This window comes from Phasianus colchicus, chromosome 11, assembly GCF_987193195.1.
Source record: "Phasianus colchicus chromosome 11, bPhaCol1.hap1.1, whole genome shotgun sequence".
Classification (NCBI taxonomy): domain Eukaryota; kingdom Metazoa; phylum Chordata; class Aves; order Galliformes; family Phasianidae; genus Phasianus; species Phasianus colchicus.
The window spans coordinates 9,878,908-9,905,082 of record NC_143446.1 but is presented as its reverse complement, the minus strand read 5'-3'; the positions used below and the strand labels follow the sequence as shown (position 1 = coordinate 9,905,082).

General features: G+C 51.8%; 1 protein-coding gene across 1 annotated transcript in view; it reads right to left on the bottom strand.

The window, feature by feature from the left end:
• Window positions 1-23,011, bottom strand: part of NCKIPSD (NCK interacting protein with SH3 domain) — a 34,945-nt gene extending 11,934 nt beyond the window's left edge. The window contains exons 1-7 of the mRNA XM_031607882.2: window positions 22,778-23,011; window positions 12,077-12,189; window positions 11,179-11,380; window positions 7,694-7,781; window positions 5,206-5,834; window positions 1,606-1,776; window positions 610-696 (exon numbers count right to left, since the gene is read on the bottom strand). Coding sequence (XP_031463742.1) covers window positions 610-696; window positions 1,606-1,776; window positions 5,206-5,834; window positions 7,694-7,781; window positions 11,179-11,380; window positions 12,077-12,189; window positions 22,778-22,948 — 1,461 coding nt within the window. The 5' untranslated portion in view covers window positions 22,949-23,011. The remainder of the gene's footprint in view (window positions 1-609; window positions 697-1,605; window positions 1,777-5,205; window positions 5,835-7,693; window positions 7,782-11,178; window positions 11,381-12,076; window positions 12,190-22,777) is intronic.
• Between the last annotated feature and the right edge of the window lie 3,164 nt (window positions 23,012-26,175).

Below are 26,175 nucleotides of genomic sequence, written 5' to 3'. Positions count from 1 at the left end.
GCTGTAGCTGGGGACTCAGGGACAGGATGGGGGAAAGCCTGTAACCCCAACAGCATCCAACAACAGCCAGGTCCAGGAAGAAGCAGAACAAAGCAACACTGCATAGGCATTGAAGACAAAACTTCCACTTCTTCCTCTGAATACTGATTTTCTTCCTCGCTCCCAAGGCTTCTACTCACAACCTACTTTCCCAAGCAAAGCTATTTACTAATGCACAGGAGTGCATCAATTAAAAGAGGAGCAGTCCCAGCCTGTCAGCTTACCCAAGGCATCCTCAGAAATTCTTCCTCTATATATTATAGATGCTGATTCTGTTCCTCAATGGAGCTATCAGAAGCAGCAAGCTTTACCCTTCACACTGCTAGCTACTGCTTCAGAGTCTGTAGCATTCTCTGCTCTTCCATACAGCTTGTATGAATAACGTGGCATTTCCCAGCACTCAAAAGAGGCATGCTACAACTCCATTGCGTCCACAGAACTGCCCTACCCAGGGCTAACATGTAACATATTCATCACATAATGTAACATATTCATCACATAAACTTGCTCTTTTGCACCTTCAGGGAAATCTCAAAAAGAAGAGAAATGCAACACATGCTGTCACCTTACCATCTGATAATATGCCACGAGGGACAGGATGGATTCAAATTCATTCTTCTTGCACATTTTCTTGCAAACTTCTGGGTCTGCATCTGTCTGGAAGCAGGAATGAACAGGTCAGCCCACTGTTGCATGATAGCAGTAAGGTGGCTGCTGCAGAGAGCTCCAGGGAGGCCAGCTGCTTGTTGGCTTCACACAGCCTAACCACCTCTCAAAGAAACCGAATGCAGAACAGAAACAGCTCAAGAACTGCCACAATGGCCAAAGCTCTGCCGTACAGCACATCTTAGGCTGAAAGCATCTCAAAATTCATGACCTGAGCAGCATCTCAGTGCGAGCATCTTACATAGAGCAGCTCCAGTTTTCCGATAGTGAGAAGTATTGTACCTCCCACCCAGAACCCCACTAAATCAGTAGGAAATCCACCCCTTCCTTGCCCTGCGGGCCTCACAGCAAGAAGGGAGGTCATGTGTTGAGTTAAAGAGACAATGGCATTTACTCCCTAAAAAATAAATCAGTTCTGCTCATGTTAGAGCTGATGAAGAGTACCAAACAGGTGCTATAGCAAAGATGGTGATGGCACCCGTAGCAGAGAGCACCTCACTGCACCAGATGACAGCTCCCATGCCATTGTGTTCCCTGTACAGACAGACTTGTACATGCTTGAGTGTGCTGGGACAGTATTTCTCACTGCCACAACGTACCTCTCATACATACAAATATGCTGAGATGTTTTATACCTGTTCAGAAGTGAGGTTTTCTATTCTCCTGTAATAGGGAAATAGCAGCCACTGTAAATAACAGTTCTGTAATTCCTTAAGAGCTTTGTAAGGTGGAGCAAAAGGATCACACAGACTTTCCACAAACAGTAAGGGATACACAGGAAACCTCCACTCTCTGGAACAGCAAGTCTGATGGCAACACAAGGACAGAGGCAGCCAAATAAAAGGAGCTTCACCAATGCTGGAGGGCTGTGCCGTGCCTACAGCAGAGGAGTTGGCTCACCAGGATGCGAAGCAGCTCCTCCAGGTAGCAGCAGATGACATTCTCATCCTCATAGAGCGCCCAGCTGCGCTGCTGAGCATCATCCTTGTGCCGGGCCAGGTCTGCAAAGATCACCTCCAACCGCTGCTCGTCGTGACAGATCTGTCCTGAGGGCAGCCCCGAGCTCAGGTCCTGCAGGACAGCAGAACAGTGGTTACTGGGGTCCTGGCAGCTGGCTGTTGCTCCATGCGGTCTTTGAGTGAGGAGTGCAGCTGACCTCATTCAGTCAAGAGCTGGCAGCAAAGACACAGCCATTATTTCAGCTTTCATACTTGTTGGGCCTCTACTCCCCCTCCTTTTCTTGCACAGCTAGTGCACTGAATGAATCAAATTGGACTCCTGCCCTCAAAAATAGGTGCCAGGACTGGTACACAGTCAAAGTCTTTAAATCCAAGCTGTCACCACCCTGCTGGAGCTCTGGCTTCTGAGAACGCTAAGGAACCCAAGAAGCCTCACTCAAACAAGCTGCACCCCTTTTTGCTTACAGCCTGCCATTACCTAAAGCCAAGCCAGTCACGCCAACGCTCCCGAAGCCATGGGAACAAGACTTGTACCCAAGTATTTTCTGGATCACAGAAGTGTAGCACTGACACAGGGCAGCACAACCAGGGCACCAGTGGCACAGCCACCCTGTGCCAAGCAAAGGGGTGTGCACCTTCTGCATGCTGGGAACCCCACAGCCAGAAGGGGAGAACGGCTCCGAGTTTATTAACTGCAACGTTTAATCTGCTTTATTAGAGCCAGGATTGCTAGTAATTTGCTTTGTGGTATTTGGGGTGTGAACTAATTAAGACCTTGATTCAGTGGCTCAATTATATAATTACAGAAGCGTTCTTATCGGGGCTGCTCATTACATAACGTTTGCCGAGCAGATAACGAAGGAAGGAAGGAGCAGTTCAGTTTTAACAGCAGCCCCTGCCTGCACGATGCCATGGGAAGCTGTGGATGGCCAAGCAGGGAGCTGCAAGGCTGGGGCTCCGACAGCATGAGGGCTGCTCCTCCAGCAATTAGCACACAGGATCCGTCAAAGCACTAATGCATTCCTCCCCCTTCTGCACTCACATTTCTTTCAGTATCTCACTAAGGGGTACAGCCACATGAGTCAGCTCTGAGAGTGCTCACTCTGCTGACTGCCATTATCCCGGGCAAGCAAAGGGACAAAGGCTCCCTTGGAGGAAAGACAAACCCCAGAGAAGCATCTGTGGCTTGTTAAAGCCATTCCTCCTTTAAGCACAGCCAAACTCAAGAACAAAGTGGAAGAGAAGGTGCGATGCTGTCCCAGCAGAAGGCCCTTCTCTCCCTCCTAAAAGCCCACTTTTAGGCAGGCACCTGGCAGATGAGGAGCAGTGTGAATAAAAAGGAAACGGCACGGCACTTCCACCTTCACAGCGCACTGGGAATAAGAGCAAGTTAATGGATTCTGAGATTGATTCAGTAAACCAGTGATCTGACTTCAAATTAAGACTGGAACGGGAGCAGGAAGGACAGAACTAATTAAAGACTGTAGTACAAGAGGTTGGAACAGGTGTGATAGCTGCTGTAACCAGAGCAAAGTTTTAATCAAGGGCAATATCTCACTTATGGAAAAAAAAAATAGAAAAAAAACAACCTTGAAAAAATGTGCAGAAGAAGCAACAACCAACCACATATTTGCATGGATTGGAGTGCAGGGGGATTTCAGAAGTTACAAATTAAAGACAAAATGCCCTTGACCTAGAACAGACAACTCAGCAACAATCCTGCATGGGAACCCCTGAGACGATGGAATGCTTTGGTGTAACGAACAACACAAAGTCTGCAATGATAACCTGTACCAACACACAATGCTCGTGAAGCCAACCACTTGCAATGACACACAGCAGCCCCTGGAACTGGCAGAGCTGGTCTCCAACACCAGTAGGAACACCAGAGCCTGGTGCCAGGTGAGGTGCTATCAGCAGCATGACAAAATGACTCCTGTGGAAATATGCTTACTGTATCCTGAGAACAGGTGTTAAAGATAAAAATAATATCCCCACCCTTGTCCAAGATCCTAGTAACAGAAAACAGAACCTCTCTGAAATGAGTCAGAGCCAGAACATTTGCTTGAAACAGCTCAAAATTTTTGCTGAATCGCACACTGACGCTGCATTGTTACTGAAGAGGGAAGCAATTAACCATTGGGTCATGGCCACAAACTGAGAATTGATGACTGCTCACAGGACACTTCAGTGAGACATTTAAGTAAATTATGATTCCATCTAAAATTTGAATGCCATTGTTTTCATATTCAAATGCCTCGGAATGGTTCGTTATAATTGTGCCATTAGCGATGGAACTCAATCTCAGATGTCGATATGAAACGCACACCTTGGGGCTGTGTTTAACAAGTGGGAGCTGAAATTTATTATCTCTCCAACTAAGGCAGAGGGCCACCCAGATGCACTTTGCTATTTTAACAACTGCTGCACGAAGCATTCCTTTATTTCCCCCCCTTGTGTGCCTGCAACAGAGGAAGGAGGAACATGTGATCGTTTGGTACAAGGCTTGGAACGAGGTCACGATAATCCTCCTCCTCCAGTGGATGAAAACAACGCTCTGCTCTTTGGTGGTTGTAAAGAAAAAGCAGCGAATAGAGCTGAGGGGTGTGTTGTCGAATGACAGAATGACACCCCTGTGGAAAAGCAGTTCTCTTCGTTTTGAGGAAGGACCGAGCCAAGCAATGGAGGCTTTGGGTGCTCCACAGTCACGGGAGAAAAAACACCTGCAGATGTACAGCCTGCACTGGCATGCTGGATCTACACAGAGTATGTGTAGCACAGTACTAGAAAAATACGTTTATACAATGCCTTACTTTACAAGGTGCTTTATTAAATACCACATATTGCTAAGGCTCCATTTTCTATAGCTTCTATTTGCAGCATTCAAAACAGAAAACACCTCTTGAAAAAGTCACTATTGATTTCTGTCTGATTTTACGCCACCACAATGGCTCTCCATGAGCTTTCACAACCCGTGGTCAATGCCATCAGGGAAAAAAGAAGCAAGGAGAGTAAGCCTGCTGATTTGTTGCAGCCCAATCCATCTTTTCGCCACAGCCATGAGCTGTAACAGTTCCTCTTCCCCTTTGTGCTTCTGCTCAGGTAGTGCTAATTCATTCTACACAGTCAATGTCCTCTCCAGGTTTTTCCCCATTCTTTGATGGCAAGCTCCTTGCCCTTTTATTTATTTATTTTTAAATCTCTCATGACTTCTTTAATACCTCTTTGCATCCCTTACTAGATGATCTTAGTGCTCTTTCCAACCTTAATGACTCTGAGTTATGGTGGTGATGGGCTGATGGTTGCACTAGATGCTTAGTGGTCTTTCCAACAGTAATGATTCTATGATTCAACCTTTTATGAATTAACAACAATCCTAAGCCCTTGATCTCCACAGCTAGTCGTTTACCCCAGCCAGCACCTTCCCTCTGGCATCTTCCTGCACTTCCCATTCCAAGCATCAGGACAGAACTTGTGTTGTGCTCCCTGCACTACCCCGGCCCTTGGCAGCGGCCAGCCTACAGAGCCCTGCATGCATTACCTTACTCTCTACTACGGAGATGAGGATCTGCTCCATGATGCCGCTGGTTGCCGGGACCAAGGTCTGGATGTGGCCGATGACCACACCGATGGCCACGCGCGACAGCTCGTAGCTGAGGTGAGTGTTCCTGCGGACCAACTCGATCAGTTCGGCTCCTATGGTCTTGGGGACAGATGCCACCAGCCCACTGGGTTCCGGTGGTACTGGCTCTGCCACGGCAGCCTTTTTATCTTCGAGACAGAGAGAGCTGAACGCCTCCAGGTTTGTGGGGGCCGCCGGGGCAGCTTTCTTGCCCTGCAGAGTCTTCTCCCCATCCTGAGCGTGGGACCTTGATGCCCCCACTTCGGATGGCGGTGCTGGGGCAGCCCGTTTGGCCTGAGGAGATTTGCTGGCCCCGTTCTTTGGGGAAGACGCGTAGCGGGAGTGGGCCGCGGGGCCGGTGTCCAGGTTACGTGTGATGGTGGTGTGCACACTGCGGCTGGGGACGGGAGGAGGTGTGGTGGCAGGGCTGGAGGCGGCCGTGGGCAGAGCGGCATCTGAGGCGGAGGAAGGGGTGTACAGGGTGTCCAGGGACGTGGTGCTCACGGAGGAGGCACTGGAAGCTGACCCAGGGATAATTTCAACGGCATCTGAAAGGCAACAATTAAAATGCCTTAGCAACAGCATCAAAGGGAAAAAGAACAAACAAATTGCTACAGCGCAGTCCATTAAAAGGCTCATTGTGCATGCACCAGAGCAGCTTAACTCCTCTTCCTGCCTCACTTATCTCAAAGCAAAATTGTACCGAGTTCCCTCCAGAGCATTCCCACACAATCACCTCTTTAGAAGGGGGAAAACTGTTCTATTGAGATGAATATCCTTCAAAGGGCTTAGTGTTTCACACCGGGGATGGGAAGGAGGAAGAAACAGGACTAAGGGACAGAAGAAGCCTTTTCCCCGTGGCACAGCAACGGCCTTTTTCCTGCGTTCAGGATATGAGCCATCACTTTGAATACTGGTGCCTGCAGGATGCGTGCTGGCACAGGCAGCTGTCAGCATCTCCCTCCTGCCCAGACCTCTCCCTGTGGCCCTGACTGCACACCACAGCCAGCACCGACAGCAGGGAAATATTTGCCTGACACACATCTGTAGTTCCTCCTTCTCAGCACTCCTGAGCATTTGCTCACAACCCCACAGCCCCACTGGCACATGCTCCTATCACAAGCCACCACATTTTCTGCTGTAGTACATACCCGTACCAAACTATGCCCAGTATCTTCTAGGGGCAGAAACGTAACTGAGCCCTTCCCTGACTGTGAAAATTGACATTTACCTGGGCAGACATTGGGATGTCTTCACCTAGAGCTTGGAGAGAACAGCTGATGGTGGCTCTGGTGGAGCACATGTGACAGGGAGCTGAGCTCTCAGGGAAGGCAGCTTCACTCTGCACAAGTATTCCTGCAGCCTTGTAGGGCCTGGTTGCGATTTGTTGGTAGGTTTTTTGTTTTCCTTGTCCCCAGGAAGCTCCCCTTGCCTTTGAGCTACACATCCTTCCCCAGCACCAAGTGAGTGATTGGCAGGACAGCCACCTACCATGTGTCTCCCACTGAGCAATCCATCCTACAGCCAGCCCCAGTTCCCTGCTGCCCCCAGCACTTGCCCTTTGTTTCTGGAGGCCAATGGGAGGAAGGTGAGGCTCCTTCTCACAGCAAGCACGAACTGTGCAGAAAGGCCTCCTCTCTCCCACAGGGATTCAGCATCCCTCTTTTTCCTTCCTCTTCACCCATGTTTCATTAAATCAAGAAAATGAGTTCAAGGGGACTGACCTTCGTGAATTTCCACTACCACAGTGAAAACTGCTCAGGATCATTCAGGGAGCTGGTGCCAGCCCCAGGTTTCCATCAACTACGTACAACTCAACAGATCCTCCCTAATTTTCACAGGGATACATGGGTGAGCTTGACATGGGCCATGTGTCATCAACCACATATCCATCAGAGCACAGGAGAGCAGGTGGGCAGGTTGGCAGTAAGTCAGCAGCACGACTGCTTGTTTCCCCTCCATTCCCTCTGTGCTGAGGGTGGAAAAGCTCCTGCACTGGCTCCATGGTCCTGCTCTGCTCAGAGGCCCTGTAGGCAGGGCACATACAGCTGTGTCCTTTGGTGGAAATCCCATCTGACCATTGTACAGGAAAGTGCACGATGGACTGGGAGCCAAAAGCAGACCTGGCCCTGTCCCAGGAGCACTGCCAGTGAGCTCCCCCTGGTGAAGGAGTGCACTTAGCACAGCCCTGATAAAGTCCCTTTGCCTTTCTGGGAGAGCTCTAAGGTGCTGCAGGAGGAACACAGCCCCACTGCTCCTGTGTTGGCCAAGAGAGCCAGGCCAGCAGGCAGCAAAGCCTTGTGCTGCGTTTCCAAGCAGGAGGATGCCAGCCATACCTGGATGGCTGTGCCAGGGCCCTTGCAGTGGCAGGACCACAAAGGTTTCTCACCCCAAAAGTCGCCCTTACTTTTCAGGGGTGCAGCCATCTGTGCGTTCTTGCGTTTCTCTGGAGGTGGGGGAGTGATGGGAGCGGCACGTCGGGGCTGCGGCGGGATCTGCAAGGAGACATTTCACAGCAATCAAAGGAGGCAGGCAATAAAGACATTCTGTTATGAAACCTTCTTCCTTGCGTGCGTAAATCTGCCCTTACATCTCTCTCACCGCTCAGGGAAGTTTTCTCAGGAGGATGGATTATTAATAGGCAGCTTCCTAGAAGAACAAAGCAGGACTCACACCCGCTCCATCCCCTCCCTGTGACAGGAGGAGCAGCCCCTGTTTAATTGCTGCGTTCAGCAGCACACAGCACATGTCGTGTAGACCTGTCAAGCATTTACTCCTCCTTTCTTCCCAGCGCAATCCCACACACTCACTATGGCTTTACATTACTCTCAATAGCTCCACAGAGGCTGCAAACAGAGCGTGTATTTAGGCACTCTTCTGGAGAGATCCATTACATCAGCCACAAATACCCTAGCAGAAAGACAAAGCCAATGTGTAAATGCCTTTTCCACACTCTCATCGCTATTCCTGCTCATGCAGGAGGGAAAAAAATAGGGTAGACCCTCTGTGCAATTGTACATGACCTACAGCAAAATCCATAAGGGGACTAAGGAGCACAATGCATCAATATCCCAACGTGCCAGGGCAGGAGACACAGTTCTGGGTCTCATGGGACTGCTATGTTTCAGCAGCTGGCTGCCTGCAATGTACCTCTGCGTTTATGGGGTACTACAGTTGCTGTCTGCAACAAAACCATTCAGCTCTGAATGGGAAGAGGAAGGAGGTGATGGCTGAACATCTCCAACAGCCCAGGCTGGGACCAGCTGGAATCTGCTACAAAGGCACTTGGAGCACCACACTGTTGATTTTCTAGATTTCTCTAGCCCTGGAAGTTTTCCTGTGAGCTGGGCAGAGAGCAGGTCACTCCTTTCCAAGAGCTTTAGCTCACTGAGTACAATGAGGCACTGCTGCAAACCCCCGGGCTGAGCCCTGCTGTTATTGTCAATCCATCTCCCACCCTTATCTGCATGGAATGCTACGTGATATGCACATCCAGAACTGGCTGGAATCCACAAAGTAGGTGCCTGCCCTTTAAAAATGACCCACACTGGTCCAAAAGGAGCCTGCACAGCTGCGAGCACCAAAGCAGACGAGGAGGGACTGAACAATGCAAGGCTGGAGGGTTGCTCCAACACACAGCACGCTCAGCTGTGCTAAAGGCAAAGCAGCAGATAACAACCCGAGTTGGGGCTGCTTGGCATGGCACAGCCACAATTACAGGAGCAGTGGATTTAGCAGGCAGGCATGGAGTTCAGAGCAGCAGCGTGACATTATTTGGAGGCTGCTAGGGCTGGAACATTCTGGAGTATTTCCAGGACTTCATTCTCCTTTCCAAATTTACCGCACGAGTTTAACACAACCATTGCAGATTCATGTCTAAATTAACAGATGCAGAACTAATGTTAGTGCAGAGTCCCACATAGCCTCACGCAGGCGGCTCTCCAGCCCTGTGAGTTCAGCTCCAGAGGCTGTGGGGGGAATGTGAAGCATCAAATGCATTTCACCACCAGACACGGGGGTGACAGATGACCATCCCCTCTCTAGCCCTGTACTCCAGAGTGGGCTTGAGCAGAGGGTGGGTGGCATCAAAATCCCAAGAGGAGGAGGAGAGAATGAAGGAAGCTGTGGGGAAGGAGCAGAGACTCAGCATGGTGCCACCTCCATGCATTTCAGCCAGTTCAGCCTCCAGGGAACAAAGCTACTGAGAGAAAATTTGCACTTCAAATTCTGTTCATGATTTTATATGCAAACATAAAATGCACCCAGTGAAAAACACGCCCTGACTTCTGCTTTTCTGGAGTTGCTGAGAAAATTTAATTTTCTGCAGGATTCTCAGACAGCTGCATAACCAGATACTGGAAGAAAGCAGTGATGTTTCCTGTATGCTTTAGAAGTAGGAAATGGAGGAAACCCCTCCACTGAGCAGCTATAACCTCAACCAGCCCTTTCAGCACAGGGCTGAGCTGGAATCTTTTTGGCTGCATCCTCGGCGCCATCAGACAGAAACAGCTCTGTTAGCCAACGGGTCCATCCTGCTCTTTTCTGGCAAACAACCAAAGCACAGACCAGATAGAGATGGGAAATCAGTGTGGTGAATGGACCTTCAGGTGCTCCATTTCCTGAGCTTATAACGTGAAGCCTTGAGAACGGAGCTGTTTGACTGCCCAGAGAAGAAAACTAACGCTGAGAAAAATGAAGTTTGTAGGGACTGCTGCATTCCACACAAGCTGGAGCTACCTTTGCACTCTGGGAACTTGCAATTCTTTACATGCAAAAGCAGCTTCATGTGCTGCAGTGACAGTCTATCAGTGCCTTATAAGCACTGCCTATCTCAGATAATCGCGTGGAGATGAAGACAAACTACAGTGTACATGCTCATCTATAGGAGAAAAAAATCACTGAGCTCAGCCCTGCTTAGCCTTTAGCCCTAAAACACAGCTGTATCCACATGGCATAATCGGCCACATCACTCTCCCTGAACAACTGCTGCATCTGTCCTTGTCCTTGGCCACTTCACTGAAGCCTCGCCGACGCCACGCAGTAACCTTGGAATTGTATAACACTTATGGCAGTTTGCTTTTTTACATATAAATCATATTCCCTGCATCCTACCTTCAATTTATCATGACAAGAAGCATTCAGACAAAGCAGGGTCTTTGTTTCTTCGTGATTTAAGCAGTAAACATTGGCACCCACAGAAGATAAACACTTAAGAACCAAAGATATCACAGTGCAGATTTAAGAAGAGGGAAACAAAGCAGTGCTGAGTACGTGAAGGAAGCTCTGCAGCGCACGTCAGTGCTGTTTTGAACCACAGAATCATAGACTGGACTGGGTTGAAAAGGACCACAATGATCATCCAGTTTCAACCCCCTGCTATGTGCAGGTTGCCAGCTGCCAGACCAGGCTGCCCAGAGCCACATCCAGCCTGGCCTTGAGCGCCTGCAGGGATGGGACATCCACAACCTCCTTGGGCAGCCTGTTCCGCTGCTTCACCACCCTCTGTGTGAAAAACTTCCTCCTAATATCCAACCCAAACCTCTCATTGTCTCAGTTTAGAACCATTCCCCCTTGTTCCACAAAGACTTCGCTGGGAAGCTCACAGCTCTTTTAGAAAACCCTCAGGAAACACTCAGTCTAGAGCAGAGCCTGCACTGTAAGGCCTTGGACCCTCCAGGATCCCAAAAGTCATCATGAGAGTGAACAACAGAGGGACAGTTCCAGGCTTCATGGACACAGCACAGGATCAGCTTACTGCACCCAGGGACGCAGTGCCATAGCAAGCAACACAACGCTTGCCCTGGGACTTCAGCTACAAAGGCATCTTATTAAACAAGCCAAGCAGCATTATCCCACTGAAGGAGGAACGCAGAGGCGTCCAGCTGCCATTACCTGATAGGGGCCCTCATCCTCCTCCTCGAACTCAGTGTTTGGCAGGCTGTGGTGCCTCTCGTACCCCGTCCGGCACACGCCGTTGGGCTGCCGTGCTGCATCCAGGTGGTGGTCGCTGGAGGACTGCGTCATCACCATCCCCTGAGGGCTGGGAGAGTGGCTTTTGCGGGACACGGTCTCCTTCCGGTGATGGATCAGCTTTCTGAAAAGGAACGATGACATCAGGAAGAGCACAGCTTAGGGAAGGGGCTGACATGATATATTGCTTTGGGGTTACGTGTACTGGAATGGGTTATATTACTCCGAACGCCGATGCCAGTTTCATTAACAACTAAGGAAGCACTTCTAGGGGAGGAAGGAAGAGGCTTTGCAAGAAGCCCATGATTTATTCATTGCTTCATGGGAGAAAAATGGCTCTTCCTCAAGGGAGAGTCACATATTGCATTGCAAGCTCCAGAAATTGCCTGCACTTTAGAATCACTGTTCAGCTGAGATTAAACCAGTGTGCCTCAGTGCAGAGGGCGAGGTGTCAGAGGAGGAAAAAAATAAAATTCTCCTCACAAGCAATTATTTGAGAACGCTTTAAGGGCCCTGTGCCACACAGCCAACCACCGCTACAATTCCTGGCTGGCAGAGAGGAGAAAAGAGCCAGAGAGGTTCTGGATTTCTCCTCTAAGCCTACAGCTTCTTCTTCCAAGGGCGTGAGGACCGGAGCACCACTATACTTGATGTGGTGGACTGGAACCCCAGCAGCTATCAGCAAAAGCACTGGAAAGCAATCTGGGCACAGCACTTGGCAGCAGGGGGACTCACACTGGTGATGGCCATCTCTACCCCCAAGGACAGCCCACCCCCTTGTGTCACACTGCCCACTCCCCACCAGCACCATCCCACTCACTGCAGGACATCCCTCTGCTCCAGGTTGTATTTCCCTCCGTTCTTCATGGCAGCATTGTGCACAGCCTCGATGGCACGGTCGATGGATTGGAGGACCACATCCTGCTCCAGCACCTGAGAAATGCAACATCCCACCCGTCAGCCTATTGCTTCAGCTGTGACTTGAACTTACCTACTGCTGGAGCTTACAGCAGGACGGATGGCACTGCAACCCAGTCCTGCTGCTCTCACCGCCCTGCCCCAGGGCAGGCACAGAGTCACAAATGTCACAGCCCTAAAGTCTGGCGCCCTTCAGAGCTACTTTGTTCCATGTTTGCATTTTTGCTCGTTTTCTTCCTGCTGCTTGTTTTGCAACTTGGTGGCTTTTCCAAATCCCCACACCCAAACTGTCATAGCAACACTTAATCCTCCTGCCAGCCAGCTCGGCTGAGATACACGCCAGCCTTGAAACAAGACATGCCCAGCACACAGCAGGAAGCTGGGAAGAGCTGTTGTGAAGGGGCATGGGAAGAAGGAGGTTTCCACACCTGGGGCCTGCAATCTCATCAAGGATGCACCTGAATCAGCCTTTCAGGGACCGCAGAGCAGCAGAATGCAGCCCTTCCCTGCCAGGGCCAGGAGAGCTGCCCCCCAGCACCAGAATGCAGCCTTCTGATAACCTGCAATGTATTATTTATTCCTTAATTAATTACTAACCCAAATGTGAATTAACAACAACTGCAGATGGTGAGAAAGAAATGCACACAAGATGGGGATGGAAACCCTCTGCAAACCTCAGCTTTGAGCATGAAAAATACAGCAAGTATTTTGGTCGGTTTGTTTTCCTAAGAAAGATCAAAAAAGAGAAAGCAACAGGGGAAAACTTCAGAAAATAAAAGCAAGTCTGCCAAAATACACCTCCCAAATTCACAAAGGTATCAGATCAAGACCAAACCCAGCACTAAGAATGCAGCTGTATGACTTCATTGGAAGGGCAGGCCACGTTCCTACAACCACAGAACAGCTTGGGTTGGAAAGGACCTTAAAACTCACCCAGCTCCAACCCCAGGCTGTGGGCTGGTTGTTCCCCACAAGGCTCAGGCTGCCCAGGGCTCCACTCAACAGCCAGGGATGGGGCACCACAGCTCTCTGGTAAGGATGTTATTCCACCTTTCACACTGCTGTGCCCATGGTCTACGTGAGCCCTGCTCCCCATCCCTGCCTGCACGTTGGCAACGCTTGCCACGCCATAGCACTGCCGTCCCGCTGCACCCACAGGCACTGCTGCCTTTCTACACAGCACGGCATTCTTACACTGACAGAACAGCACTGTGACAACCAGCTTTTTGCTGCCACGCTCTTCCCTGTGTTTTCCCACCCAACCCTCTATTAACACAGCCCTGGCAGAAGGGCTCGAATCAAAGCGCAGCGTTAACCCGCTGCTGGCTGAGCTGTGCAGATGGCAGATCCTCAGCTCGGTCACAGCTGAGACACGGGGCACCCACAGCCCTGCAGACGAGCTGCCCTCCAGGCAGCCCTTACATCTCAATTAGACCCCAGAATATCAGAAAGAAAACCAAATTTCTCCCTTCGTAGCCCAGCAGAGGAGAATTACAGAAGCATCAATAAATCATTATTTCCTCTCTCCTTGCTAATAACATGAGCAAATAGAGGACCTCCTCGGGGCCACCTGCCGATTTCCTTCTGTCCCACGTGGCACTTCCCTCGCTGCCTGGATTTCTCCTCAGATTCCACCCCGTGTTGTTTAAATGCAGTCACACAGAAGAGCTTGCCCAGTAGCCCAGAATAATCACACCTTTCCGAAAGGCATTTTTCCAGACAAACAGGTTGACAGCTGCACCAGCGCAGACAGGCTGAGCTGCCCCATGCGTGCAAGACCCCACATCTGTGAGAGCAGCCCACGAATGCAGGGCAGGCTGAGCCAGGGACACACGGCAGCACCACCACGTCATGCTCTCACAACACCACGACAGAGGACAGACAAAGTTTTGTCTCTGGTGATGGCTCTGTTTTCACGCAGCTGCACTGACACTGCTGGGACTGGGGTGTGATCCTGCTGGTGTATGCAGGCACAGACTGGCTCTTTGTTGCTCACACCAGAGACCAACACCACCTCTGAGGTCACATGCAGCCCATCCCCAGTCACCGCCCGGCCGTCTGCACGCTGTAATCCTTCCAGATTTAAATGATGGCTGCAGTGATTTACAAAAAGCCAGCTGGCCTTTGTTCTACAGCTCCATGGCACAGCGATGTACAGATAAGACTTCCCCCTTCTGAACCACGCAGTTCATACAGAAATAACAGAACTCAGCCCTTTTGGTTTGCTTTTGGAAATTCAGATGCTTTCTCTTCCCCTTTTTGCAGCCCCAATCAGAACATTTCAGTCCCCAGGTTGTCAGCCAACAGACAGGCATTCACTTACTCCTCTTGGTACAAAGAAACTACACCTGGCAGCACTTAAACACGCACCATAGAAATGCATTAGGAACAACGGGCAACTGCTCTGGCTGCTGAGCAAATAGGATGAGCAAAGCCCCCAACCAACCTGCAGCATCTCTGCCGAGCAGTGAGCAAACAAAGACATGGCTGAGCCCTGCTGACAAAGAGCCGGCCCGCAGACAGCCCGTGTGCTCCCGCTGACAGCAGCTGCTTGAGCAGACAGCGTGCACAAATGGGAAATGAAGAGAAGGGAGAGAAGGGAAAGGGCTTCTGTTGTGCAAATCCCGCTAAAGCAGGAGGCAGAGCTCCTGGCAGCAGATGTGCTAACCAGGGTAGTGCAGGCACGAGCGGCACTCGGAATACACCAAGTCCTATGGGCAGCAGAGGGGCACAGCCACCAAACTGCAACGGGGCTGCAGGCTGTGCTGGCTGAGCAGAGCTCTTACTGTTATCAGCTCTCCAGGGGACGTCTCGCTGTCTGTCCCAGGTAAATAGCTGGCAGACAGAGCATCCTGGCTTTAAGGTTTGGCTGCTCAGCATCCTTTTGGCGCACGGTTTGCAAGATGAGTCAGCATCAAGCTCAATCAAGTAATGGTCACTGCATCTGTGCAGGGGGAAAGAAAAAAAAGTACATGCACATATTTTAGAGCTAACGCCTATACTGAAAAGGAAATTGCAGATAGTCTCTGTACTGTAGAAGGCTCAGGGTTAAGAACAGGATATATTAAAGTGGAAGGAAAGTCATTGCAGTGAAGTGCAAGAAGCTATTCGAGGACTTCTGACACATAAGTAGCCCCAAACCAACACTCCAGATGCCCCTCACTTCTCAGTGAGACTCAGTACGGATCCCAGGTGACTCACATGCAGTTATTCTGAGCACACGAAGAAAAAAAATCTACATTCGTTGCATTTTTGGTCATGCTTAATTTCTAACTTCCCAGAGTGCTGGAGATGCCTGGGCCAGACTGCAAGTCTCAGCCCATATGTGTTCTGATGGAATCAGCAAAAACATGGATGCAAGCTGAAAACACAGCCACAGAAACACTCTTTGCAGCTGATTACGTTTGCTGGCTGTTGCTTCAACGAAGGGTAAAGATGGAGTCCAGAAGAAACAAGCCTGGGAAGCCATGCAAGTCGCTGCCTCCTCTGCTGGCATTCAATTGCGGCGCCAGAGGGATGGAACGAAGGGAAAAGGAGATCCTTGAGCACTGCTCCTGCTAATGGCATTCAGAAAGCATGCTTACCAAGTCTCTCCAAAGTAGACAACTCAAAAAAAAAAAAAAAATCATTTCTGTATGATACTTCTTCTGGTGGCAAAACCATTTAAAGACTGTGGAGAGTGCAGGTGCAGGACAGCAAGGGAAAAGGCACCAGAAGGGCTGGAATACACAGCGCAGGCTGCGTTGTCGAGAGGTAAAGCATGCTAATTGGCCATAGAAAAAAATCCCAGGCCTGCCAACGTGCTTATTTATTAAGAGCTGCTGCTGCAAGCATATTTATTCCTGGTAAAGCGGATGCTTCTGCTGAGACACACAGCAAATTCAGGGAGTCAACACAATTGAGCTATCCTGGGACAACGATAAAGCTAACGTTAACTCTTGCTAAGAGAGAATGAAGGCACCACGGAGATCTGTAGCTGCATCTCACAACTAGAGCTGCTGTGTGCGTGATCACAAAGGCAGAGCACACACCCCACCAGAACTGTAAACTTAAGACCCTGAGGCCTTGTGAGCTGCTTTTTGACTGGCAGATGGTGGGGGTGGACAATGCATGATTTTTCTGGGCCGCAAAACTGAAGACACAGCGACAGTTTCTGCGCTGACCTACAAAAGTATCTTGAGAATTGCAAGTCGAGCTGTGTTTATCAGTGGAACGAGGCTGACTTGCTGTTATCACCAAATTCAGCTCAAGAACAGATACGGGGGTTGCTTTAAGTTGTTTTTTTCCCGCCTTCTTAGAGATTAAAGAGTTCAACTGGATTTGCTGACACTTCACCCACAGCAAAGCAAGAGGTGGGTCACGGAAGAAAAGCAATTCATTAGTGCCCACACTATCTGAGGGGAAAAAACAGCCTGCTGCTCGAGCTGCAAGTTACAATCCCAACTCCTTTTGCAGCTTAAAACGACACAGGCTCAGAAAACACAAAGAAATTGGAACAGGAAGAGAATGTCCTCTTAGGACATTGTGCTAAAGGCAGCAGAACAGCCATAATCCTGTTTTCCTCGCTGCCTCAGGCAGTGAAGAAGAGAAACCTAGATTTGTTGGACTGCTTGCTTCTCACGTACAAAACTTTCACCCCAGCTCATTTGCCTTATTACAGCATTGATTTCTCACATCCACCTTTTGCATGCCCCATTCACCCTCATCAGTCTCCATCTTGCTCAGCAGCACAAGGACAAATTAAAATGAACATATTCCAGAGAGACTTTCGTGTCCATTCAAAGTAAGACAGATCCCACAGGACAGGAGAACGGCCAGGGCTCAGCTCAGCCCCATCAGAACAAGTGGGGCCCAGAGAGCCCTCCGGTGCACGAGATCAACATGGGGCAGAGAAGGGCTGCAAGCTGCCCCAGAGCCAGCATGGGGCTCCAGCAGCTCTCAGGGCGCGTGGCTGGGACAGCCCACGATGGCTGCCTCTCCCTTTTTTACCCTCTGAATGCCTACAGGTGGAGCTGGCTGCCCTTCCATGCTCACACAGGGTTTAGTGATCCTGTAGATGGTTGCATCTGATGATCTCAAATGTCTCTGCCAACCTAGATGATTCTTTGCACCACATGGCCCAGCTGGTAGATGGTTGTGTTCCTCTACAACTCAACACAAGACCAACCATTGTCAACAGTGCTTTCGTTGGGAGAACGTTTCGCTCAGATATCAATAGTGTATCATTGTGTTTAAAAGCTTTTGAAGTGATCAGAGCTCAATATTACCTTGAGGTCTTAAACTTCTAAATCAGATCTCAAGAATAAGCAGCTCAAGCATACAGCCATTCCAAACGTGGTTCATGCACAAAGAAGTCTCAGATGCTGTCCCATGTCACAAGGGAAAGGCTTCTAGGAGCCAAAGACCACAGGCAAAATTATGCTTCCCAGAAATGGATGCTGGAGGGGCTTGTTTCCATCCCTGATATGAAGAGCTACATTGTGCAGCCTTTTTAATAATAACTTCACAATTATTTCAATGATGCAGTTCCCTCTTGTCATGAAGCATCCAAAGACATGCTCTAAATCAAGTCCAAAACCATTAAAGGGGATGCATTTTTTAGTCTAAATCAACAAAGGCGATTCTAAGGCAGACAAAACTTTGTTACTTAAAAGAACAGCAATTCAGGGGACAGTGTCAGATGGAAGAGCCTCCAGCTACAAACACTGACTCTGCAAGGCTCAGGGAAATCCCTAAGCTTATACATTAAGTAGGTAAAGAACTTTTCTACTCATTGTTCCTACTTCATGTACTGGGTTTTAATGCATTTATTCCTTACACATGCAAAAAAAAAAAAAAAAAAAAAAAAAAGGATGGGCTTCCCTGATACACGAGCCCTGATGGCACATGGTGAGCCAGAACTCCATCCAAGGACAGTGGTAACCCATTGCTGCAGGGGGCTCCCTTAGGAACAGGGCCATAAGGAGGGCACTGCAGTCCCGTGAGACTCAGCGTGACTCATCAACAGGGCATAACACACCTGATCTTGGATGGTCACATCACACTACCCCTTCTTTCTTCTGCAAACACTCGCCTTTTTCTTAGGAATGGATGGAAAAAGGCCATCTGTGAGCAGCCTCACCGGGTGCAGAGCTCACTGAGCTCACCCAAAATGGGGCTGTCACCACACAAGACTGCACGGACGCAGAGGTTTGCATTCGTCTGCTTGGTGGGGAGCTTCAGCTTGATCTCTTCAGGCAGCCATCTGCTTTGTCCTGGAGCACACAGACACTGCACTGAGCTCAGCTGACAGAGAGCTCCCAACACTGAAAACCCGTCGACAGCAATTTGGATCTCCTGCTTGTGGCACGGGGCTGAGCCTGCAAGGCAGGACAGGCAGAGCCAGGCACCACTGAGCAAACACCAGGCAGGACAGCATTCAGGACCCTTCTGCCCATATGAGGGTCACTATTTGAGGGACCTTGCCGCACCTCATCCCTTTGTTTTTAGCTAATACAAGGCAAGCCTGTAGCTGGGGCCTGCCCGCAGATTTTTGCCTTGCAATGCACTACCTCACTTGTAGTAGCAAAAAATAAACAAACCAAGAAATAATTAACAGCTTTTGCTTGGAAAAGATCTATCCTGAATGTGGAACTGGTGATTTAGCAAGACATGACCCACAGCCTGGAATTATCTAGCACACACTCTGACAGCCTTCTCTTTTTTCAAATTAACCCTGTGAGCAGCTGAACAAAGCCCAGTACCAGCACACGTCGGCGTTCCCAGGTCACGGCCACAGAAGCCAGCATCTCACAGACAGCCTGCACGCATGTGAGCATCAGCTGAGCAGCCTGTGCAGGAAGAAGGAAGCACGGCATGCAGGACCCCATCTAGCTACAACAAAAGGCAACAACCCACAGCCAGGAGAGGGTGTGATGCACCCACATGGCTGATTGCTGCACACAGGACACCATGCTCTCCCACACTCCTCTCCCCAGTGAGGCCATGGGCCCCAAACCATTCATACTTTCCTCAGTGGGAGTCACTCTGTAGAACAGAATTGTCCTCTACGTGAAGCCAGGCGACGTGCTGGCACTTCCCTGCTGCAGGGCAGGGACCAACCTGCTCCTTGCATATCCCATTTCATCACCTCTACCAGGCCTTGTGGCACAGCTGTTTGATCCTCAGCACACGACAGGGACTTGAAAGCAGCTCCTTCCCTTCATACGTGAGCACAAGTTAGCTACAGATGCAACAAAGCAATCTGCACACACGGGCTCAGCAACAGATCAGCAAGCTGGAGCTGCAGCCTATCTCCTAACTCACCTGCACACAGAGCTCTGTCAGAAGCCATGGCTTATAACATTTTGGTTGTAGCTTTGACCACAAAGGGTGTCAGCATCTGATAAGTCTAATTTTCTTACAGACTATCTAATGCTGCAGTTGCACATGAAGGCTGCTGGTTCTTCTCTCCTTATGAAATTCTCTCCCTGCTGGAATTTATCATCTTTCCAAGGCCTGGACTGGCAGGTCATGCGATGCATGCATAATCTTGAACGGGAATGACAAAGTTTAAATCCTTCATGAGGGAGTAACTAGGATGCCCTTAAAAATGCTGCTTATTTTTACATACATCTGAGCTATATAAGTAAAGGAAGAAAAAAAGGAGGCTGTTTCTATTGTAGAGATCTCTTAATGACCTTAACAGAGAGATTCAGCTGTTTTCAATGTTTCAGCTACTGAGAGACATAAATACCCGTTTATATGGGATTTGACTTCCCCCATAGGAATTAATACGCCCCAGACCTTGCAGGGAATCTTCTTAGGTCAGCCAACAACCATGATACTGTCTGCTCCCATCAAAGCCTTTCCTGGCGTGCAGCCTGCACCGAGCACGGAGGTTACTATTCTCCAGCAAGGAGAGCCCTTCACCCTTCTGTATGTTGTTTTTTCATGGTCATTAATACCATCACATTTTCCCCCACGGAAAAGCAATCCAAACTCTGTTTTCCTGCTGGTCAGAGCTCTTTCTTTCCCTATGGGCAAACAGCGAGTTCAGTCATCTCCAATCAGCCTCTACTAAATTTCAGTGTTGATGTTTTTCCTGCAAATGGGGCGACAGGAAGGATATCTACATTTTCTGTCCATGAGGCTCAGCCATTTTGAACAGACCCTACAACAGCCTTAAAGTCGGCACCCTAAAGGAGAGCCACAGGGGCAGCCCCAGAGCCTGCCAGTGCCACCACGAGGCACAGCACAGACCTGTTCAGGTGTGGGAGCTCAGGTCCCAAGTTTTTTATCTGATACAACAGCACTTAACTGGTTTTAATCAAAGTATCCTGAGGGGAAGAACACATGCCCATGACCCCCAGAAGATATGTGACCAAGCAAAAACAGAAGCTAAAGACCATTAGTGCATTTCTACTTTAATCATTCAGAACTGTGAAAGATTGTGCAACTTCGGGCCAAGATGTCCAATCTTTAGCTGCAGTAATTAGAAATGGTTAATTCCCCTGACTGTCATTTAATCTCAAGAATGAAACTTCATATTGAATCATCAACAGCTCTGCTAGGACAGCATCTCTTATTGTGACAGCCCAGAGAAAAATGCCTCATTCTTTCATCTCCTTACATGTATTGAGAAGCACAGCCTCAGCTGCAAAGCACTACCAGCTGCTTATTCTCCAAAATAAAACTTTATTTTTAGTCTAAGTGCTTATTCAGGATCTGTGCAAGCACTCTGATTAAGCTCTCACGCCCATTACAAGCTGTGGCAGATCTGGAACTGATGACACATGGCAATTTGGGCTCCACAGCAGCACAGAAGATGGTCAGTGCCACAGCCCTCTGCTCACCTTCTGACCCAAATCACATCAACACCAGCTCCGGGACGTGCTGCTGAACTGACCTGTTTGCTATCCTGGTAGAAAAGCAGCCACGTTAGCCCAGAGCATGTGTCAATACTACAAAATGCATCAGGATAAAGGAGTTTCCTGCAAGCAAAGGGAGCTCACACTTCACTCCTTTCCAAAACCCTCCCCTCTCTTCAGCTGAGGTAATGAAACACCATCCCCGTGCCTGTCCAACCAGGATTACCTGTGCTGTGCCTCTGTGCATTTGCTTATGCTGCAGGAGAATTCTAAGTTGTTGCTAGGCTGCGTGAAGCAGTCTTATTTTTATCACATGCCTGTTTGTTCCCGCAGAAGAAGATAGAGCAACCTGAGGCATCCTTAAAGTGCTCGCTGTGCTCTCGGCTGCGTCCATGTTCTCACCAGAACAGCTCACAGCTACCACTCCCCTCCTCACCAGGCAATGTTAACACCTCTGCTGACATGGGGAGCACAGCCTGAGCCAGCACGGCCTGCAGACAGGGCAAACCTGCGAATCAGAAGGAAGCTGATGCTCCCAGCAGTGGGTGGCACTAGGAAAGCAGCCCCATGCTCTCCCCGAGCACTGCTGCAAGGGCTCAGAGCTGCTGCTGGCACTCACCTGGAACCTGACGCACTGCTGACAGCCATGCCTCGCTTTACAATGCTGACTCCTGTTGGCCACTCGCTCTCCTTGCTAATCAGGAGCTGCATTTTCCCTGTGCGATTGGGGTGGAATTAATTGCCTCGCAAAGGACTGTAACTAATTGGTATCAGTGCCTTTTTAAAGCTGAGGCTGGTCAGGAGGCTGACGCTCCGCAAATGGCCACGGCCTGGCTCAGCCAAAGGATGCTGTCCCACGCAGGGCCCCACTGCCATGCAGGTTGACTTCAGCACATCAGAATCACACAGATGGGGCACTACCACAGCTGCAGGACAGCAGTTTGGGTCCTGCTGCCTCCTGCACCACTAGGAGATTTCTGGCTCTGGAAACTTCACCACCAAACAAAGATGAGAGGCTGCAGGAAAGGCTTATCTGTTTCCTGCCACCAGCTCCACGAGCACCGGGGAAGCCACAGCTGAACTGAGCGTCACGGGGCCGTGAGCAGCTCTACTTCAGTGTCAGTGGGCAACCAACAGACTGTTGGGGTCACCCACAGCAGATGGTGAGCGACCTCTGAGCACTTCGGGGCTACAGCAAAACATAACGTGAATAACAAACATAAGTTCAAAAGCAAAGTGCTTTTCCTGCAAGATTTTGAAACCAGAACGAGCACAGCAGGGCAGTGCTGGAGGGCCGCTCCAGAAGGCTGGGGGGCAGAAGGCAGCCGCCCAGCACGACGAGCACACACCACATCGTGCCCGAGGGCAATAGGGAATGGGCTGCAGGAGCGGCAGCCTGGAGCAGTGCCGCCTGGGGGCTTTACATCCAGCGCTTTAATCAGGCCTTTGCCCTGTAAACGAACAGCGCCTGCAAACCGCTTAAGGGCTTATACAGACACCAGCCGCGTCCCCCGGCAGCAGGACGAGCCGCCGCCAGGCCGCCGTCACCCTGCGTCCCCGCGCCCGGCGCACAGCCACACGGCACGGCATCACGGCATCACGGCATCACCGCGGCGGCACCCCGGGCACGCAGCCCGGAGCGCTCCGCTACCGCGGCCTCCCCGGTGCCGACACCCACTCGTGCCGCCCCGCGGCTCCCCGCTCGGCCCCGCTGCCCCCCGCCGCTCCCCCGAGGCCCGCCGCCCCCGGCCCACCTGCAGCCGCTGGAGGTAGGAGGCCGGCGCGTAGCCCGTCTCCCCGGAGCCGGCCCGCGTGACGAGCCACCAGTGCTGGTTGCTGCGCTCCAGCAGCAGGAACGTCTCCCCGGCGGCGAACGGCAGCGAGTTGGGCTCGGCCGAGCGGAAGCTGTACAGGGCCCGGTACATGGCTGCGGTACCGCTCCGAGCCGCCGGCCCGCGCCGCCCCGCCGAGACGCGCCCCCCTGCGTCACCGCGCCGCCCCGCCCCCTCCCCGCGCCCCGCCGGTGAGACCGCGCCCCCGCCTAGACCACGCCCATCGCCGCGGTCCTTCGCGGCGCCCCCTGGCGGCGTGGCGGGGAAGTGCTGGGTGCGGCGCCGCGGGGCGTGGAGCTGCGGGGTGCGCGAATATGTGGGCGCTGGGAGGGAGGGGTGCGAGGCTGCAAGATGCGGGGCTGCAGGCGCGTGCAGGGGATGTATAACACGGGGAGGGAGTGGGGCTGCAGGCACGGGGGTACAGGGTACAGTGGTGCCCCGGTGGGGGCTGCAGGGATGTGAGAAAGCTGTGGGGAAGAGAGGATGCAGGATTCGCGGGTGCAGGGGTGCGGGGCTGCAGAAAGGGAGGGATGCAAACGGAGTGTGCCGCGTGCAGGGATGTGGGGATGCGGGAATGCGAGATGCAGAGTGGGGATACAGGGTGTGGGATGCAGGGCTGCACTTTGCAGCGTTCAGCGTGCAAGATGCAGGGTGCTTGGTGCGAGGCTGCCGAACGAAAGATGCAGGTTGCAAGATTCCGTGTATAGGGCGCAGAGTGCGGAGAGCAGAGCGCAGGGGGCAGCGCTCCCCGCCGGGCTCCTGCTCAGCAGAGGGCAGCAATGCCCCGCGAATGGCCACGGCTGAGCCGCACCCGTCGGTGCCGCCGTGCTGTGCTCTGCTCCTGCCTTCTGGCACCCACAACGTCCGTCTGCCGGGCGATGCTCTGCTCTTCCTGCTCAGAGGTGGGGGGTATTAAGGACAGCGGGGAAGCAGCACCTCGCCGATGGCGCAGGGCTCTGGCTCGCAAAGGACGTACGTCCCTCTCCCCATGGGGCGTGCAGGCACTCGTGCCAGGGGCAAGGGTGGTGGGAATGGGCTGGTGCCAGTGCAGGGAACAGAAAGAATGGGGGGATCGGTGCTTGGAACAGAAACGGGTTTGTGTTTCCGCAGAGATTAGCTTGTGTCCCAGGGTGAGGTTTCCTTGCTCTGCACAATGTCAGATGTGTTTTCTGAGTGTGTCCAGGAGGGCTCTGCGTCCCGTATGGCACTGCCATCACCGTGCAGAGCACGGCACCCTGTGTGTTGGGCACAGAATGGATCTGTCAGCATACAGACCCTGCGCCACCAAGCCAGGGGGTAATGGGGAGCCCCAGGGAGGAGGAAGAAGAAATGTCCAGATGACAAGTGCAGCTGGAGCATTAGTTGGGTGGTGGTGGCCAAACCACAGTGCAGACAGTGAGAATGAGCCCCTGTGCCTGTGGTGTGTGGGGGCAATGAGCGCTCAGAGCTCAGCACAAGCAGCTGCTGATTAGGAAATGGCTCTTAATTGCAAGCTGCAGGTAATTTATCTTGGCCTGCGTGGGGAAACTGCGTCATGCGTGGGTGACTTCTGAAGGCGAACTTCAGACCTCAGATAACGGCACCTGCATCCATTGCCCTCAAAACCCAACACCACAGCCCCGTGCTGCAGGGTCGGACGGCAACGAGCTCATTTCCCTGCTGGGTTTGCTACGTCCCTGCACATCCAGCCCTCCTGGAGGCCATCACCAACTCCAGGGCCCGCATGGTGTGGGGCTGCAGTGGTGCCCGGTGCAGCCGCTCGGTGCGGTGCCAGCGATAGGAAGCGTTACACAACAGTGCTCATATGATTGAGGGACAGCGGTGCCAGCGCTGTGTACACTTATATAATCCCGCACTGCCCGCTCGTCAACAGGTTGCAAAACAGCACTGTGATCGATCCTGCTACTTTTAGGCGTGCAAATATTATTGTGCAGCAGTGAGCTCTCTCTGGGTGAAAAGTCAGAGGGGCTCCGGAACTGAGCAGTGGGCAAGGCCACAGCATGGCCCAGGCTGGGGTGCAGGGATGCAGCAGTGGTTCCTCTGCTGTCCCGGTACCCCAGCAGCACCCTGATCCAGGGAGATACGGCCTCCAGCTCCCTCAGCAAAGAGGAGAGGCAGCAGTGCAGAGCTGAGCTGCAGCCCAGGCTCGGCCTAGTGCAAGGCGTGCGTGGTGCCTATGGACGGCTTGGCCCAGGCCCAGGGCCCCTCCTTCGGCACAGGGAAGGAACATCCAGCTGCTGTCAACAGCTGCAGTTCCTAGAAACGGCCGAGACAGAAGGGCGGGTGGGGGGAGCCTCACGGCCAGCTCTGCGTGGAGGAACAACAACAGCCCTGCGGAGCTGTGCCCAAGGAGGGGAAGTGGCTGTGGGACACGGCCTGAGTGGGATCTGGTGGGGGCACGGCTGGGGGCAGCCCACAGCGGGGTGCTTGGCGTGCTGCGGGCTCTGCGTGACGTGGGCTCTGCATGCCACAAACTGGGAAGGCCACGGGCACACCCTCATTTCCATACAATTCAGGGAAGGCAGCTCCATCCCAGAGCGCTGCTCCCTGTCCCCTCGCTTTGTAATCACTCGATTATATAAACTCCAGCCCAGCTCTGTTAGAAACCACACCTGGGGGCCGCAGCTCCCCCAGAGCAGCTCGAGGCCCTGTGCCCACCACTGGAGGAGCACGTTCCTCCTCCATCCAGGCAGCCCATGGGAATTCCCTGCAGCCTGTCCCAGATCTGGGGCTCAAAGTGACCCATTTACATAAGGAGCGCTCCCCCTGTTGTGCAGGGCATAGCAGGAGCCCTGCTCTGAGTGCTGCTGCCTGCGAGGCCCCACGGAGCTGCTGTGTGGGTCAGGAATTAGGGAGCCTGGCGAGGCCGGCAGGAAAGGTGTGGCCCTGTGAGCATCAGGAAGCAGTGGGGGGAAGCAGAGCTGGAGCAGCAAGGAGCACGTAAGCAGCAGGGATGCGCACCCAGCATTGCTGTGCTCCAGGGAGTTCCACAACCCATGTACAACCCTGTACCCAGAGTCCCACAGGAGCCCCGGTTCACGTAACCGCCTTTCTGCGAACACGAGGAACTGCTCCGAGGAATCTGCACAGAGCAGCATGGAAGGAAACCAGCCCCGCTCTTGAACTTTGCAGGATAATATTTCATTTGGAGGGACATGCTGTCCTGGCTGCCCCCACATTAACCCTTGAGGACACGCAGGGGCTTAAATCAACACGCGGGCACAGGAGATGCCTTCCAACAGCCTGACCTCGGTCCTGTAAAGCAGCTGGAAAAAAAGGCAGCACTGTCCCTGCTCTCCCAGCCCGGGCAGAACGAGCAG